The 20,280-nt window shown below is 34.2% G+C and overlaps 1 protein-coding gene across 2 annotated transcripts in view; it reads left to right on the plus strand.

Moving 5' to 3' along the window:
- Positions 1-2,199: 2,199 nt before the first annotated feature.
- Positions 2,200-20,280, plus strand: part of ken (zinc finger and BTB domain-containing ken and barbie protein) — a 28,182-nt gene continuing 10,101 nt past the window's right edge. Inside the window, exons 1-2 of one of the 2 annotated variants that reach the window (XM_081994263.1) lie at positions 2,200-2,411; positions 2,891-2,941. In XM_081994263.1, the coding sequence (XP_081850389.1) occupies positions 2,267-2,411; positions 2,891-2,941 (196 nt within the window). In that variant the 5' untranslated portion in view covers positions 2,200-2,266. Of the gene's footprint in view, positions 2,412-2,890; positions 2,942-12,642; positions 13,413-20,280 lie in introns of those variants that run through there. The other variant, XM_081994264.1, reaches the window with a different exon arrangement.

Consider the following 20,280-nt stretch of genomic DNA (forward strand, 5'->3'; position numbering starts at 1 on the left):
GCTAAAAATTACACCACCTTTGAATAAACAAACTGTTTTCAACTTTATCTTATACGGGTTTATTCTACCATCAAGGCTTTTGAGAGGTTTACTTAAGTCAACATTCTCAAGGGTCGTCTGCATTCTTATGTTTGCCTATTCATTATTAGATTTTTTTTTACTGTACGTCATAATCAAAAAATTTTAACCGTGTTGATGTTCTTCATGTTAACCGTATAAATGTTTTATGTCGTGGAAGAAAAACCTCCTCAAATTAAATGTTCTAGATTTAACGCTATATAATGTAAATATTACTAGACTATTAATCAAAAAATTTAACGCGCAAGTTTTCAGTATTATTGTTGTTTTATATAATTATTAAACGTTTTGACAAACCCTTATTTCACTAAGGGTTAAACGCACTGGAGAACAGGGTTTAAAAAGTTAAATTAAAGAAAATCTAGGGATCAACATTTTTAGTATTAGTGCAACAATATAATTATTATATTATGTAGGAAAAAGTTATATTTTTACCTAATACTCACAAAATATACGCAGCTAATTAGTACACCTGCGTATATTTTCAATTTTGCAAGCATTAAAGATTCTTATAAGCGGACGCCATTTAAACAACCTTCAAGGGAGAATTAATAGATAAGAAAATAAGTACACTAATTTAGGCTGTCCTACACTTTATCTTGCTGTCTGAATGTTTAATTGTGTTCCTTTGACAAATATGACGGGCTTTAAGCTCCGCCTTATCTGTATAATAATGTAACCGACATTCTGAAGAAACCAGTTGGAAATTATGAAGATTTCATCTTATAAAGTACTTAATTATTATTGTATTGTCACCAAAGATTTTATTATTTTTAAGGTCACATTCAGGGATAATCCAATGTCAGTTACATAAACGATTAATTAAAGAGCACAAACAATAAATATATAATAAATACAGTTGCAGAAATGCAGTACACATTTTGTAATTGTGTACTAATTTTTTCAGCATTTTGACAGTTTTAATTATGTTAATATTGAAGATTGTTTTAAATTTTATGTTAACAAATGCATAAAGAAAATAATATCCTATGATCCATTTTTCCCGTGTGATAATGAACTTTACTCTATGGGTGACTCACCCTATACAAATCACCTTTACCAGATTTAAATAAATGAAATCTGTTTTTTTAGTAGATAAATTTTGGGTTCACGTATTTTGAATAGAATTTTTTTTGTTATTAATAGTCTTTGGGTGCTAGCAGAATATCAATAAAATCTGTCCTTTTAAAATTTACTTTTTTTATAAATAAAAACTTACTTCTTACTTACTTTACATTCAAAATGATAATAATTTTGTGAATCCAGTGAGTGTGATCAAAGTTACATTAGAGAGATCTAAATTTTAATTTTCTAAAATTCAAGTTTAATAATTATAATTATAATAATTGCATAATTGTAATTTGACGATTGAGTAAATTTTTGTGTTTTCTTGGCTTTAATTCAAACATTTTTAACTAAGTTCCAATAGCCACTATAACAATTTTGTCTTTTAAATATATGCTTTTAGAAAAAATCTGAATGTGACCTACTAATAAAAAACAACGTATAATTATAAGTATAATCATATTATAAAATGTCGGATTAAGTGTCAGTCAATGTACAATATATAACTGAATGTTCCATAAATGTCCTATATTATGGTAAAAAAAGTTCGTTTTAGTTTGTCCTTTTTGAAGGAGTTTATTAAACGAATTTGTATTTTTGGTGTAATAAAAATCATTAAATGTTTTTAGTTTTTTCTTCCTCCCTTTGACGTCGTAATTGTATTTTGAGTGAGTGACATTTTAAAGCTAGTTAAACATGTTTTTACTCACGGTATCATCAATAGCTTAAAATCAAGTATAGGAGACTTAGATTAGGCAAACACTAACTTAAATCAAAACGCGTTGAGAGAACTGAGCTTAACGTGAATAACTCGAAGCTACTCAGTGACCTTAGTTGTAAATCCAAAGAACAACAAAGTTTATTCCACGACAATTGCGGGAGCAAATAAAAAACACGAAGATCCAATAAAAACCTTTAAACTCGTCATAAAAGTGAAATGACGTCCGCCATGTTTTGCGCCATAAATGCCGTCAACCAATGAGAACAGTCTCTTTTATCTCTCGAAAAATTCGGATTATGAACTACGCCGTTGATTCTATAGCTTTGGGAGGCAGGTCTTTAGTTACAATGTTTTCTTATTGACAGAGACATTTATATCTTCCTAAAAGGCCGGCCGTCGAAAATGGCCTCACTTTCGAAACAAAAACCGAAAGTGGAAGCATCTTTTGCCTGGTTTTATTATCACTGTAAAGTGAAGAAAGAGGGTTTTGATTTTTTGCTACCTACCGAATTTGGTTTACGACGAATCAGAAAAAAGAAAAAAACAGGTATGTGGACCAATATTTTACCCTTCAGGGTTTTATTAGATATTTACCGCCCTTTTCCTACAAATGGTGTTAAATAGATTATTCTAGAATAGTGTAATAAGAAATATATGAATCAAAAACACCGCATTTCCGTTTAAAAACTTCCAAGAACACTTCTGGGTACGGAACTAAAACTGGTACCACCACGCAAAAGTAGCTATTATTAATTTTAGTACCACATCAGCTCTTGACTGTCGGTAAAATCGTTAACGCAAGAAAAAAATGCAGGCTTAGTCGTCATATTCATTCAAGGTTAATAATTTTGTTGTCGAGAAATTAATCTTGAATGTGACATTGAAATTATTTTTCTCTCCTTTTAAGAAAGGATTCCGGTTCTCAAAGAGTATCCGAGAGGTCCGGCGGAAGTTATCATTTCTCTTAAACCAGAAGGTTACAGTGCACATTATTCTAGGGTTTACTAACGAAACATATTTTTCCAGATAATCCAGCAAGTAGACAAATAATGGAAGAAGAAGTGTGTTCAGAAACTGGTAAGTTTTTCATAATTCACAATAAAATTTCAAAGAAGAGCGTTACATTTCGTATGAGAAAGATCATCATTAGAAACAGGATCGTGCAAAAACCACCTGTTATGCCAGTGCCTAACCTTGATGATTGGTATTAAGTAACGTTCAGAACGAAAACATTACAAGCCCGGTACGTAATCTCAATTGTTGTTTCATATAGAAAGGTATAACACGTATAGAAGGTTCTTATATTTAAATTCCAACGCCGCTAATAAATATTTACATAAAAGAGAATGCTGTGCGCTGACAGGATTCAGTAAAAATAACTTTTTTAACCGCTTTGAATGGGTACGAATCATGCCTCAAGGTTATTTTCTAAACAAAAGTGTAAACTAAACATTCACTTGCTACCTTGATGTTGTAATGTAATATACTAAGAGACAAAAGAGTCGCTCATTATAAGCCATCGTTAATTTATTTCAACCTACGATGTAATTTTGTCTATACGGTGGTTATTTAATGTTACCTGTCCACTGTACTAAAATTCTGGACCGTAATTATCATATAAATGTCATAATGGTCGAAATTCATTTGAAACTCTGGGTACTCTAATATTAGAGAATCCTATATATGATTTCCCATAAGATAGGATAGGATGAAGTACATTCCTCAAAAATATATGAAATGTGGCAAACTCAAAGCTTATGTGAATGTGAGGCAACACCGCATTGAAACCAAAAAAAAAATCAATCAAATTTCGAAAATTTCCTTTTCTAGGACCGCTACAGAAAATAAAATTTTCCTCCCTCATTTGAGATATGAAAATATCACTTTCACTACCTAGGGAGTGAAAGTGCCACCAGTATCAGTCACACTGTCTAAACACAGTTTGTCACTTTCTTGACAAATTGACAAACATATCTATAGTAACCACACCTTATTTTTCAGTCAGGTATTAACATATTATTTAATTGCTGCTTTTTTTTCATAAAACATAACATTGGTCATAGAAAAAATTAGATGCGCAACTCTGGAGTAAACTGCTTTTTGCACCCTTGAACTTGAAATTGTTCGCGGGAGCAAAAGTTGCACTTTTCTCCCTAGTTGCGCAGTGTACGTTTATCTGCCAAATTTGACAAGTGACAGATCTACAGGTGGATTTATGCACGACGTTAAAATAAAATTAAGCTAATTTAGTACTAAGAAATATTTATGCAACCGAATTTTCTCTTAAGTTTAGTTAAGTTAAATTAATAAGTTGATCAAATTTTAACTTTCTTAACTTAATATTAATTTTGATGCTTATCGCGCATGGCCGGAATAGGATTTGTACAAATGTTTTGCGACAGTGCCAAAATTCCATTTAAAAAAGACAAATATCTTTGCATTGCATGCAGCAGTATCACCTAACCGTGAGAGCTACAGAGTCGGTAAAATGGAGAAAGTTTTAGAGAATTTTATGTGAAACTTATTTCCGGTTTCCAAGTTAAATTATCTTTCTCCGTTTTCCGGAAAAATGGGAAAACGTCAGAGACTGCATTTAAAACAATTGCTTACAGCTCTTTAACAAAGCCAAAGAGAGTTTTGAAACTAAGACATTATTAAGGTACTTTTTTACGTAGAACACGACGACGTAATTAGAGAAAATCTTTTCGTGATTGGTTTACGAGATATGGATGGTAAATTCTTATGGCAGTCATCTTAATTTTTTTCATTTTTGGAAAGCGCTTAAAAACATAGAAAACATTATAAATCTAGATCTTCATCTTAAATAGGAGGCCATGAAGACACAAAATTTGACATTTAATTAAAGCCATTTCGATAGAATCCGCCGCCGGAGGGAGCCACTATTTTTTTCTAAAAATCACATGACCCCATGATTACAAAATTACACGCAGGCCACGTGATTTTTGGATCATATCGCGTTTAGATCTGAAAGAAAACGACTAATTACTGGTTGTCATTGTTGTTGTCACTCTGTCTGACATCTATTTTGAATTTAAAATTTTAATATCGTTCACTAAAGTACTACAAGGTATATTAAAAGTAAAGTTATAGTTGCATACCTATTTGTGTTGTTCGTGAGTTTTGTGAGTGATATGAGAGTGTCACATTATGAACCAAGAGCACCTTCTAGAAGGTTTAAGTTTCCTAATCCCGAAAGAAACCCCGACTTATTTAAAGCTTATGAAAACCTTGTTGGAAATGATCTAGTTTTGAACTCTCGTCATGAACATATTTATCAAGTACGTATATACAGTATAAAATAGCATCACAAATAGCATGTTGTGGTGTTATCTATAGTATAATGTGAAAGCACATCAAATATAACCGGCTTAGCAAAACATATATAGTGTGCCATGCAAAACGCCCTCTCGCGGAGAAATTATCGTAACAGCTAGGTCCAATCTGTCAAAACGTGACTTCAAACAGTCCCATTGACATGTAAATCTAGATGTATAATGTTTTCTATGCTTAAAAAATCCTTTTTAATGATGTACTTGATGATGGTATTTTAAAAATGTTTAGCACACTGCAGTGGTAGTAAAAAAATTAGTAACAGAAAGAACACTGATTGTCATTTGTTTTTCATGATGGCGGCGACATTTTCCAAGGCCAACTATAACGGAACTTTTAAAAACGTTTTTCTGCCCTTTAGAAATTGAATAATACCATCATCAAGTGTTGAAAAGGATTGAAAAGGATTTTTTAAGCGCTTTCCAAAAACGCAAAAATTCAAGATGGCGGCCATAAGAATTTACAAAGTTATCATCCATATCTCGGAAACCAATGACGATAGATTTTTTCTAATTACGTCATCATGTTCTACGTAAAAAAGTGGCTTAATAATGTCTAGTTTCAAAACTCTCTACACCACTGTATATTGTAGTATTTAAATATGAACTAGAAAACGATCAGGGCTGTGTTACACATCTTAATTAATTTTTTTGTTAAACCTTATTTTCGCAGAAACATTTTATTTTAACAATTTAAGTACGAAAAACACAATTTGACAATGCAGATGAACAAAATAACTCAGTGAGACGCATGCGTATTTTTCCTTAGCAATGTTTTTTTTAGTATAATTCTAACTTGCTCTTGCTTACTTGCTTTAATTTAACTTCTTTATTGATTTTTTGAGACAATGCAACAAAAATTACAAGTTTTGAGGTTCAATTCTCAATCAGAGAATTCTATTGCCAACAGGTTGCTTTACTCAGTTTGACTTTAATACAAAATCTTAGAAACTAGTATAATCAAGAAAAATTAAAAACTTAATATCGGATAAAACTGAACAAAGACAAAAAACTTGTCCCAATTCAGTACAGTAGCAAAAAAAAATCTCGAAGATGAATCTTGCCTTATGAGAACTGCGCTACACATATAGCAAACTGGTTGCGCAAAAGGTTGGTGTTGCATTATTATGCCTTACTTAACTTCACACTTGACATTATTTTTTTCTGAAAACGTGCTACCAAGTACAGAATAAAGGTTGATTTATTGGACCTTTGTTTATTACGATTTTGCAGGACGGAAATAACGCAACATCGTGTAATTTAAAAAGAAATTGTCCGTGTGCTAATTCGGAATTTAAGGAGGTTAACAATGAAAGGACTCCTACGCGGAATTATGTACTGCTCGATTTAAAAAGCAAGGTTAAAGGTTTGTATCGATGTGTAGATCCATAAAGGCCTTTATGGATAGTAGAGCTAACCAAACGGTTCATAGGTATACGTTGAAATGCAATTAAATCATATTAAGAACATAATTGGGTCAAAAATTTCAATTATACATTGCTGGAATACCGAGATACAAATTCTGGTCGTTTACCATTAAAATTTCCTAGTCGCGATTGCATATCGCGTTGTTTTAATTTCTCATAAATGTTGCCACAAGGCACAATATGGATAGTGTAAGAATGTTGTTTAGTAATCATTAACCAGGCAAAAACCAACATTATTCGTAGAAATTGATATATGATACTCTCAGCTTGTTTTACGTATACTTACTACATGTACTATCAGCTATCAAAAAACTTTTATATCACAATAACCCATCCTTAGGATGATAAAGCAACATTGCAAAATTCCAGCTTCAATGCAAAAAAGCAAGCTTTGTTATGTAACGTCGGAATCGTACACCAGAGAAGAAAATTATGCTGACTATAAACAAAACAGTAATGTGACTTGAAAGTGATGTGCGACAAACCAATATATAATAATAATCATAAAATTAAAACAACATTGGAGATTGTGTTATTGAATTTGTAAAAGGCAAAAGGGCGGCCTGTAAACAAACCCGAGGCGACCTAACCCGATTTGCATAATTGTACATTTAAGGACATTTAACTTTCTCTTGGTTTTTTTAAGCACCCCCGCTTCTGCATTGGTATTAAGCGCAAGTGGTATTTAAACGGTACGTATGTGTGCTAACATTGAAAGTAAAAGTAAAAACCAAAAGGAATTCTTTTAATGTCGCACGTTTGCTTGCTTGGCATATACCCAGATATGTACCACTGTTAAATTAATTAAATATTATTTCGCTCTAGTTTTGATAGACATTTTATCCAAACCATAAAGCGAATTGGATGCAAAAACGTTTGCGTAACTATTATCACGTTATTCAAGCTTTAAGAAAGTGTTTACCCGTTTCCTAATTTTGCACCGTAAAATTTACATTCAACCATCAGCTCACATTAATCAACTACTCATCCATATTTGAAGAACAAACTGTCCCGCGGGCGTCTATAGAAAAAAAACTAGTAATTAAAGCGTTAAATTTATTCCGATATTACATTATGTATTCATAATAACAACACTTAAGTACATGTTTTAGTTTTAAATCACTCAAGCATCTGATTACGTACATTGCTTACCCATGAATTCTAATTGGTATTTGCGTCGTTTCCTTCAACCAAAATTGAAGTCACTGGAAAGGTTGGTACAAGTACAAAAATGTCACAATACTTCTAAATTTAGAAATTAATTTTCGGGTATAATATAAGTCTCTTTTTGCTTGTTATTAGTAAACATATTTACGAAAATTCCAATTAGAATGCTAAATTGTTTCAAACGAATTTGACACTTGCACACTCACAAATGCATTATAATTTGTAAGTAAACTTTATTCTCCCTGTTATTAATAACTGTTTTTATAAGAAATGTTATTTTCCTTTTTATACAAACAAGAAAATTGTATAAAATAAGCTACACCAGTAGCTCTCTTTTTTTGTACCATTACATTGGCTATAAAGAGATTGTAAATTCTGTTAATTTGCTCGTAAGGTCTACTATTGCTTTTTATCAATAACAAATTTGAATCATAACATCTTATATGACCTTATAACATGTGTTGATTTTTCTGATTAAACTTAATATGATGTTCATTGTAGATAAACTCAAAAGTACTGGTCTAGTATGGTATAATTAATAAACAGTTCCTGATGCTAATGATAATCACATTTTTTTGGTTTTAATGCCTTAAAGCACCCGCACATTTAACATTTCCGTGGCCTTACTTATTTCTAATAGTGCAAAATAATCGTCAATTTAAAAAATGTTTAAAAAAAACAAAGCTGATGATGTGAATCTCATAAATAACGAATGGCGTAATACAGGCAAGTTTCGTATTAAGTAATTGATAGTTTTGTGTTGGCTCGACTGTCCTCGAGACTGAATTTACCTGTTTGAAACTTTCAAGGTCCCCGCTTTGTAGGGAAGTGAAAGTAGTCTTGCTTGGACTGACACAGCAACAGACAACATTGCTGTTTATACGCGATGCCAACTAATAACCACTGCGAATAATCTGCAATTAATTCCATTACCTAAATAAATAATTTTGGTTTTTTTTCAGACCCATCAGTTTTGGGTTAAACCAGCAACAGCTGACCTTACCACAATTCAGTCTTGCTTCTCTTTATGCAACCCGAATTCATCTACTTATTGTACAACCAGTTACGTCAAGTTTTTTTTTTGTAAACAGCAGAATTTCACCAACAAAACACACTTTCTTTAACGCAGAAGGAACAATGCCTGATTATTTAAACGCACGTTTGTTTCCCATCTTACGATTTGGTTTATTTTGTTTATGTGTGCGACGAATTGGACGTTTCACTTCGTTGTGTCATTTTTCCTTATTACAATGTTCATCACATTTGAATACAACTTTAAAGCTGGAATATCATTCGGTATGAAAAAACTCAAGCATATTTCCTGTCTTGTATAGGCGAGAATAAATTAGAATACCTCACGAAACGTACCTTAAAAGCAAACGTCATGATGATTTGACTACAATCTCTTGCAATTTCATCCTTAACAACTTAATTAATAAGTTCGGGTCTTGATTTTATCTCTTCTTTGTTTGCTGGTATTGTAATTTTAATTTTACCGTTGCTGCTAATAATCAATTATTAAATGGTTTTAATACATGCAAGAGATTTATATGATAAGTTTAGTTACCAAATATTGCGTCTTAATAGGGATAACTGAGAAATAAGAAGTGGTGAGTGGTGGTGTATAAAAAGCTAACTATACAAGAAAATTTCGAAGTGACATGTATCAGTCTTTTTACCAGAAATCTTGGCTGCATTCGTTTTCAAGCTCCATGGAGCGTGGAAACGAATGTGGCCCTTGTGATTGTCAGGAGCATTGATGTTCAACGTTTCTCTCTTCTCATCATCGAGTTTCTATGTATAATTTAGAAATTTAAATACTTGTATACATTGTCATAGAAAAAAAACTGCCATTTTATGAATGAAATTGAATATACAGAAAAATAAGCCAGTGAATACAAAAAGCACAAACACAATGTCATGATTATTACCATCCTGAAGATCACCTCACCTCCTAGTTGCATGATTATATCATCATAACTGGCATCAGATTCACCCTGACCATTCATTCTAATAATCTAGTAAATAAAGAAAATTTAAAGAAATAAGCTTGAATAAAAATTCTATAATAGGGATGCCAAGTTATTTTTAAGGTAAATAACTAAACCTATCTAACTTACTTTCTACCTAAAAATCCTGCTTCTATATATATCATTGAAACTACAAATGTCTTTAATACAAAAAATTACAAACTACTTACAACTAATACTCTTCGTCAAAGAGTCCAAATTGTCCAAAATAAACCGTCAGTTGACCAATCTTCTTCTTTTCCGTTGAGGTGGATTTTTAACCGCAAAGGCTGTATCTCGGTAACAGCCGGGAGGCCTTCTCGGTTATCGATTTAACCACTTCTGGAATAGGTGTTCTATCACAATCTGCTCCATGTCATAACGTGGACTAGATGGTACAGTTGCTGGTAGCACTCGGTATTACACTCAGTAAGAGATCCCCTGATCTTCAATAGTCTGATTTTTGCTCGAATTTTTTAGAAAACTGACTTTCCAGCTCTCTTGACAATCAACAACCAAAAACAAAAAAACCTTTTTTCCCACCTTTGAAGTTCATCAAGTAATACTGTTAATTTTCTTAATAACTACGTACAATCCTACTAAAACTAACTATAATGGTAAACACTTGACATCCCTACAAAAATGTATTATGTTTTCTATAAATTAAATAAATAAATTTTCTTGAAAAAAAAATCCTTATTTTCAAGACAACAAAAAAGCTTTTTTAAGTTTAAGTGGCCCGTGAGTGAAATTTATGATAAGGTTCATTTTCGGTTGACGTCGTATGGCAGTTCAAGAAATAATTTCATTAAAGTACTATTTACTTTTATGCCAATATGAACTTTACCAAAATTTATACATATCAAGTAGCAACCATGAAATAATACTATTTTTTATTTAATCATATAACATAGACATTTTTGCCTAAAGATGGAAATCCAAACAAATTTGGTGTATCTCTATTTGGACTTTTGAAGGTTAAGAAGTAACGATCATCAATCAAAAAGTTATCTATTGTTATTGATAAATCCATTTTTGTATATGGCGTAAAAGATCCAAGTTAGGTTAGTACAATGGCGAAATAGAAGGGCTGTATAAAAGCTCGGCGAGCTTTAAAAGCGACCACAAGCTTTGTATAGGCGTATTACATAATAATGCGTAATAAAGTGTCGATTTCGAGGCCGATATTCCGAATTAGCCGAGGTCCAGACAGACATTACGCGATAGTGAAAGTATAGGTAAAATATGGGCACTTTCCCTTGCCACTATTACTGCTGCGGTACTAATCTTGTAACTTTGTGAGTTTGCATCATAGTCTCTTTCAAGTTTTAAACGAAAAATCGTAATTTTCAAATTCACTTCTTCAGTGTTAAAATAAATGTCCCTCAGACGTTTTATTATTAATAGGTTTAATTAGCAGCTACTCAAAGATCTCGTGCACTTAGCAAGTTTTAGTTGATTTGACCTTATTTTAATTTATTTGTAAGATTTCAACGCGTAGCCATAAAGGAGAAAGGAAAGGGTTTGTCGTTTGCATTCTATCTTAAGTCAGTTCAAACATTATAGCAAACCGAGTGGATTATGTAATAAACGCCATCAAAGAATTTAGCTTTACTGAACAGTAATGAATGGAATAATCATTATTGCTAAATTACAAAGTCAGGAAGAGTACTTTGAGCCCCTTACCAAGGGCGTAGTCCTTTCAGTGATAAGATAACTGCTGGCGCCAACACATAAGACCTTAACAAACTATCTATCTATACAAGCATGGCCACCTTTAAGTCAGTCAAACACAATAAGAAAAAAAGTTAAATCATCTTCTTATTGAACCTGATTCAAGGAAATACTACGAAGCTATAAGTCAATATTATCCCTTTTGTATCATCGCTTATTGTAAAAAAAACCCTTACTCTAAATATTTAAAGTTGGCTTTCTTCTCGTACAACGCTTTTAGACCTGCAATAATGATAAGGTAATACCAAAGTGACGCTTGTTCCATTCGTTTATAGTTTTGTTATCTTTTATTATGTTCGTAAATACGCACTATATTGGTTTGCATTCTTGTTTGTATTTGAGATGTGAGAGACGTCAATAAACAAACAACTTCACATTCAAAAAATTAAGTTCGAGTTAATCGAACAGCTTAGGGCCGTTTTACGCTTTCGTTTTTCTTGCAGAGTCAGTAAAAAAACTAAATTTACGTTTGTTTAATTTTTGAAAACAAATATGGTGCTAATAATTGCTGGTGAATCACTGTTAATGGTGTTGTTAATTTGACGTTAGTAAAGTGAATGACGAAAGTTGGTTTATGGGACTGTAGTATAATAAATAATATACAGGGTCTTTAAAGTTTGATTGCAAGAAATGTAGAATTTTTAGTTCTATTTTTTTTTAAGTTATAAAATTTGAAATCAAATTTCATAAACAATTTCAATTAACAAGTCAATTTCAGTTCCGTTGTGAAGATGAATGTGAGATCTATGTTTTGTTGTTATTAAAATAATGCTAATAATTACTTCAAAATGTCTATTTTTAGCACGAAGTTGTAGATCTCCTGTCAAATTCAAAGCAAAATACAAAATACGAAAAACATTTATTGTTTAGTTGTTCATTTAGTACTATAAATTTGTTTATGGTTTTTTTCAGCAATACAGTTAAGGTGCTTATGAGACGTCTCTTCCTGTTTTGCAATTTTGAAATTGATGGCAAAAATGTGAAAGTATGAATTTTATGAGAATTACGGTGAAGAAGTTCAAGATCAGAGAAGAAGGGAGACGAAAAAGAAGAGATTGTTATAGTGCAATAAAATATTTAGCTCCCATGCTGGGGCATATTGCAGGATCGTTATTTCATCGTATTATACAACAGAGAGCCCCCTCTCTGGTGTTACGAGTTGTGAAAGTACTGGCGATTTGCGCCCCACGTTGGCTCGAGACGAGTCTCCTTGGCTAAGTCGTTGGTGAAAGCAAATGAACTGAACACCACCAATGCGAAATGTACGAGTGCCAATAATCCGTTGGTAAGGAACGAAAACGTTCACCATTACCGAAATAGATCGCGTTCGGGCCCATTATAGTCCAGCAGAAGTGGAGTGGTACCTCGAATAGAACGGAACCCGACTGCCCAACCTTGAAATCCGCGAAGAAAGAGAACGAGTTAGCGAGAGGAAATAGAGAGTGGGAGGAAGAAAAGAGGGGAAAGTAAAGGGAGAAATTCGGGCGATCCATTAAACCCGATTTATTTTAAGCTAAGTGTAAATTTTAGTCGGCTAGGGCGCGCTCAGCCTCGTCGTTTACATCCTGACCAGGGACTCCGGGACTAGCTTGAATGAATACTGACCGAAGCCGTCGCGTTTTGAAGGCTCATTCTATTCGTTCACTTTTACTTTCATTTTGTTGGGCAACCGAGCGCACTGTACAACCGTGTCCCAAAAATATAATATTATTATACACTCGACGCGAACGCACCGACGGATTGTGTAGTGTTTGTGGAGCCATGGCTCGGTGTTTATTAGGTGGTGTTCCTGGTGCTCACCCCTTGGATAACGCTGTTCCGGGTGTCTCCGTTTAGGAATATCGACTTTTTTTCCCTCCCGGTAAGTTTTCCCGCGCTCATTTCCCAATTTTCGAACACTTGTTGATTTTCTCCTGCTGCTCTGCCGTAACACGACGGGATTGCGCATTGTTCTGGCGCGCCTCGTGCAACTCCAACAACACTACTTTCGATTCGATATTATGTAACTTTGCATTTCTACTTCTTACATCACAATTCATTTTAAATAGAAAAGTTGCCTAATGCTCTATAATGCAATTGCTTCGCCATATTGTTACTATAATCTGCTTTAAATCTCACTCTTTTGACGCTCGACATCATCGCTCATCCAATACGCACCAGCAATAATTCACTAAATTATCACCTTTCGACCATTAACCACTGCTAATTGTCGTCAATTAACTAAATGTGATCAAACTACAACTGATGTACGAATATGCATTTCTCATTCAATACAATCTACAATTATAGTAGGAAAAGACAATTTGTTTTTAAGTTTATAGTACATTTTCGGAAATGGAAATAACCAAAAATGGTCTGGAAAGTAGTTGGTGTTGAGGTGCGAGAGAAGTGGCAACACCGCGGACCGACAGAGCATCTACAAGTCTTATAAGGTGGACACGAGCCTCCCCTTTGCTCCGTATATTTCAGTTGAAATAAAGTGTAAATCAAAGAAATAAATACAGTCCATTATTATCAACGTTAACATTGGTCCATCGACCGGATTTTGGTGAAGTTTGGAGAAGAATAAACCAAAAACAGTGCCCATATTAGTGAAACTAAAGGCCACATCGACGAAGTTATTAACGCGGTGCAGTCGTGCACTTGACGCCACTTGAAGGAAAACGCAATTTCAAGAAATTTGCGCCACGGGTCAGACGGCAAGTAGAGTTTATTTATTATTTTGTAAAATATACCTTCGACTGTGTCATAAATGGCTAACATTACGGAATTGAAAGCCAAAAGGGGTGCTGTAAAATCCAAGCTAACTCGTTTGAGAACTTATTTACAGGAAAATGTTATAGGAAAAATTAATGTTCCTGATAGTGTATACAATCAGTTACAAGTTAGGTTGGAAAAAACAGAACCTCTTTTCGAAGAGTTTGAAACACTACAGTCAGATATAGAGTTGCTAGATGATTCCGACGCAGGCGAAAATGAAAGAACTTTGTTTGAAAATATATATTTTGAGTTGATTGGCGAGGTTAAGGCTATTTTAAAGGTTCGCTTTGAGAGTTTAATTGCAGTGGATCGGTTGAGTGCGGTTCATGCTGAATCAGTGGTTGGTTCAACGTCTAACGATCAGGTTCGCTCTATGGTAAAATTACCTCCAATATCAATACCAACCTTTGATGGTGATTACAATCATTGGTTAGAGTTTAAGGACATTTTTACAGCACTGGTTCATGATAATGAAACACTCACAAATATACAGAAGTTTTATTACCTTAGAGCTTCTTTAGTGAAGGAGGCTGCTCAAAGTATTAAGTCGTTGCAAGTATCCTCTGATAATTATGCTGTTGCCTGGCAAAGTTTGTCAGATCGTTTTGAAAACAAAAATATGATTATTCACAGTCACATTCGAGATATTTTTGAACATCCTAAGATTGTTAAAGAGTCACACGTTGAGTTAAGAAATTTATTTGACACATACACAAAACATTTGCGGGCTCTTAAAGCATTAGGAGAAGAAACTGAATCTTGGGATCGTTTAATTATATACATTATGTGTAATAAATTTGATGCAGTTACTAGACGCGATTGGGAAAGTTTTAAAATTACAGGCGACTTACCAACGATGAATGATATAAATACATTTTTAAAACAAAAATGCGATATTCTGGAAAAGTTGGAAAGCTGCAAACTTAATAAACCCTCAGGTGAAAGTCAAGTTAGCAAGAAAACTCGAGGCTACGGGTTTTCGGCTATTGAAAAAATGAAATGTTACTTCTGTCATGAAGAACATAGTGTATTTAATTGCAGTAAATTTTTGGGTTTGTCGGTAGCTGGGCGCATTTCCGAAGTAAAGAGATTAAAATTGTGCTCTATTTGCCTTAGAGACACACATCCATTTTGGAAATGCAAAATGAGAAAATGTTTCAAATGTCATAAGGCACACAACACAGTTTTACATTTTGACCGAGAAATTCCTAACAATCAACCAAATGTGCCAACCGCTGGCGCTCAAGAAAACGTTATAGAATCACCCGAGAATTCGACCGCCGCCATTGCACGCGTTGGGACCGGGGCCGATCGAAATATAATCGAATCGCAATGCGACGTTGCGCGATTGGGCGGACCGTCCCAAGTTTTGTTATCGACTGCGATGGTTTTACTAATGGGAGATAATGGTAAAATAATAAAGGCACGCGCTTTACTGGACGGGGGTTCACAATCAAATTTTTTATCTGAAAGGTTATGCGACAGTTTAGGATTAATATCGACTCCAATTGAGCATATAGTAAAAGGCATTGGTCAAACAGTTACAAATGTAAATAAATTAGCAAGTTTAACTATTCAATCGTGTAATGGTGATTTTCAGCAAAAAATAAAATGTCTTGTTTTACCTAATATAATATGCAAATTACCAACTGTCAGTTTTAATAAACAGATAATTAAAATTCCAACTTGGATGAAATTGGCAGATCCTACATTTAACGAGGTAAGTGACATAGATTTACTGTTGGGTTCTGATATTGTTTGGAGAATTTTAATTCCTGGCTACGAGACATTAGGAAAACATTTGCCTGTATTAAAAAATACATTATTTGGTTGGGTGATTGCAGGAGAAGTAGGAATGTCTGGCAGTTCACAAATTTCACAAGTTAATTATTGCAATTTGGTGATAAATTCAGACGCACTAACAGATAATATTATTGTTAAGTTTTGGGAATTGGAAGAATTAAGTAAGACTAAAATATTATCTGAGAGTGAGAAAATTTGTGAAGATTATTTTACAAAGACTGTCAAAAGAGATGAGTCAGGAAGGTTTGTTGTTAAAATACCGTTTAAGCCCAATCTAAAAATGTTAGGGAGTTCCCAAGAAATTGCCAAGCGAAGATTTGAGCTGCTTGAACGAAAATTAATTAAAAACTCAGAACTTAGAGTAGAGTATAACGATTTTATGAGAGAATATTGCGAACTTAAACATATGTCAGAATGTGATGAAGAAAGTAGTGAAGGTTTTTTCCTACCACATCATGCGGTCTTGAAAACGACTAGTCTAACTACTAAGTGCAGGGTAGTCTTCGATTCTTCTTGCAAAACTGACACAGGATTATCCCTCAATGATGTCCAGTATGTAGGGCCGACCTTACAACAAGATATTTTTTCTATATTGACTAGATTTCGAACTCATTTATATGTCATGACAGCCGACATTTCAAAAATGTATCGGCAAATACTGGTGGATACAGATGAGCGAAAATATCAAAGGATATTTTGGCGTTTTTCAGAAACCGATGAACTTAAGATTTATGCTCTGAATACCGTGACTTACGGCAATGCTTCATCGCCTTATCTAGCAGTAAAATGTTTATTTTACTTGGCTGAAGAAGTAGAAAGCGAGCATCCATATACTAGTAAAATAATAAAAAGGGATTTTTATATGGATGATCTGCTTACAGGATCGAACAGTCAAGAAGAAATATTAGAACTCCAAAAAAGCGTAACTTCAGTTCTCAGATCAGCCGGGTTTTCGCTACGGAAATGGTTATGTAATGATGATGACATCTTGAAAAGGTTTGAGCTGGATGAAAGTTTAGATGTCAGCATGATACACATTGGCCAAGGAGAACAAAATAAAACTCTTGGAATATACTGGGATTCCAACAATGATTTAATCTGTTATAAAATCAATGTTCCTAATATGTTAAATGTTGAGTGTCTTAGTAAAAGAGCAATATTATCAATAATTTGTCAGATATTTGATCCTTTAGGGCTTTTAGGTCCTCTGATAATCAGGGCAAAGATAGTCATTCAAGATTTATGGAAACACAAGGTAGGTTGGGATGAGCAAATACCACAGCAAGTACTGGAGTCCTGGAGTGAGTTTCATCGAGATCTGGACAATATTGGTAGCATTAGGATCCCAAGACATGCCATGATAAATGGGTATGTTGCTTTTGAGATACATGGATTTTGCGACGCGTCAAACAAAGCTTATGGAGCTTGCGTGTATCTTCGTTGCCAGTTGCCCTCGATGGAGTGGGTTGCAAATTTATTATGTGGAAAGTCTAGGGTAGCTCCGTTGAAACAAATAAATATACCACGGCTAGAGTTATGCGGAGCTGTTCTGTTGAGTAATTTAGTAAAAAAGGTAGCCGAGTCGTTGGAAATAAAGCCCAGTAAGCAGTACCTTTGGACGGATTCAACAATTGTACTAGCGTGGATCAGAGGTACCCCAACCAGATGGAAAACTTTCGTAGCAAACAGGGTAAGTGAGATACAAACGTTGTCCAACGCCAATGACTGGGGACATGTGAATTCAGGCGACAATCCCGCTGACTTATTGTCAAGAGGTGCTTTAGCAACAGATTTAAGTCAGAGTAAGTTGTGGTGGTTTGGACCCAAATGGCTCAAGCTCAATTTTTCTGAATGGAATTTACCAACGGAAGTTTTGCCAGAAATTATACCAGAACAGTGCAATTCCCTGACTTGCACGTTATTAACAAAAGAAAACGATGTTATAACAGAGTTAACAAATAGATTTTCGTCTCTACCGAAAATTGTAAGAATCCTTGCGTACGTTTTAAGGTTTACTAAAAATATTAAAGAAAATCAGAGACAATTAGGAGCACTTTTACCTTTAGAAATTGACAAAGCTTTAAAATGTTTAATTATTGCCGTTCAAAAACAATGTTTTTCACTCGAATACGACCTTCTTTCTCGAAATAAACCCATTAATAAAAAAAGTAAATTGTTAACCTTATATCCATTCATTGATGATGGCTTAATTCGGGTAGGAGGAAGATTAAGGAACGCGAGTCAATCGTTTGACAAAAAACACCCGATAATTCTCCCTAGTAAACATCGGTTAACTAAATTAATAATAACGCAAGAACATGAACGACTATTACATTGCGGTGTCCAGACGCTTCTTTGCTCAATCAGAGAGCGTTTTTGGCCGATATCGGGACGAGGTGTTTGCAAAAATATTGTTCGCAATTGCGTGGTGTGCTTTAAGGCGAACCCAAAACCGTTAGAGTATTTGATGGGGGATTTACCTGCCTGTCGAGTAAACAGTTCACCACCGTTTGCAAATGTTGGTACTGATTACGGAGGTCCTTTCTATATCAAGGATAGAAAAACTCGGGGAGCAAAGATTACAAAGGCTTATATGTGCTTATTTGTCTGTATGTCCGTCAAGGCAGTTCATATAGAGCTCGTCACTGAACTAACCACTGAGTCTTTCATGGCTGCATTTAGACGATTTATTAGTCGCCGAGGTAGACCAGTAAATATTTATTCCGATAACGGGACCAACTATGTAGGCGCGAATAATGAAATTAAAGCTGTTTATGAATTTTTAAAACAAAAGTCTGAAATTATTGCCAATCAACTCTCAAACGAACTAATTCAATGGCATTTCATCCCAGCAAAATCGCCTAGCTTCGGAGGCATTTGGGAAGCCGGTATTAAAAGTTCAAAATCGCATATTAAACGTGTAATTGGTAATAAGACTTTAACGTTCGAGGAACTTGCGACCATTTTGACACAAATCGAGGGTATATTAAATTCGCGTCCATTATGTCCGATGACGTCTGACCCTGAAGATTGTTCAGCTTTAACTCCTGCGCATTTCCTGATTGGCAAATCCTTAACAGCTCTTCCAGAAAGAGATTTAACTCAAGTGCCAGAAAACCGTTTAAAACACTGGCAGAATCTCCAAGTAATGGGTCAACACTATTGGTCTAGGTGGCATAAAGAATATTTATGTGAACTACAGACCAGAGTCAAGTGGAAACAGAAGTTTTCAGATTTGCTCCAAATTGGATCGCTAGTGATTTTGAAAGAGGATCATGCACCACCCTGCAACTGGCCGCTAGGACGAGTAACCGAACTAATGCCTGGAGCGGACGGTGTGGTACGTGTTGTGAAAGTGCGCGTAAGAAATAACAACGTAACGAGAGGTGTAAACAAGCTTTGTGTTTTGCCAAATGATGATTGGACTCAGAAGACCGATCATAATTAAGATATTAAGGATATGTAAAAGGCCTGTTGGCTTGTTTTTTCGCTACTGTTAGGTTTATTTAAATGACAATAATGTAAGTTTTAAGGAAACAGTAGTACATAATATTAGATTAAGTTAGTTATAAGCAAGTTGTTCAAGTTTCTTGTAGCATTGGACTTAAAGCGTAAATTTATATATTAGTTGTTAGTTAAATAGTTTCGAAAGTACCGGAGTACTTCCAAGGCGGGCGGAATGTTGAGGTGCGAGAGAAGTGGCAACACCGCGGACCGACAGAGCATCTACAAGTCTTATAAGGTGGACACGAGCCTCCCCTTTGCTCCGTATATTTCAGTTGAAATAAAGTGTAAATCAAAGAAATAAATACAGTCCATTATTATCAACGTTAACAGTTGGATATTGAACCTTCTGAAACTAGGTGATTCCAATAAATTCGAATTTTTATCTTAATATTTATTTATATGGCCTATGAAAAACCAAACCTGCTAGATTAGTGTAATGTTGACAAATGCTTTAAAAAAAACAAAAAATTTTGATCACTTCTCTTTGACATATAGGAGTTATAAGAAACTAATAAAGAATAATACTTTCTCACACTTTTATTTACAAATTTTACCACAAGAAGAACATTCTTCTAAAATAGAATTAGAATCAAATCTAACCTATTTGACCCGTTAAAAGTCCAGTCCAGCAACTAACTACTTAAAGGTTAATTATAGGA

The sequence above is a fragment of the Ips typographus genome, linkage group LG16 (genome assembly GCF_016097725.1).
Source record: "Ips typographus isolate SLU linkage group LG16, UJ_Ityp_2.0, whole genome shotgun sequence".
Classification (NCBI taxonomy): Eukaryota; Metazoa; Arthropoda; class Insecta; order Coleoptera; family Curculionidae; genus Ips; species Ips typographus.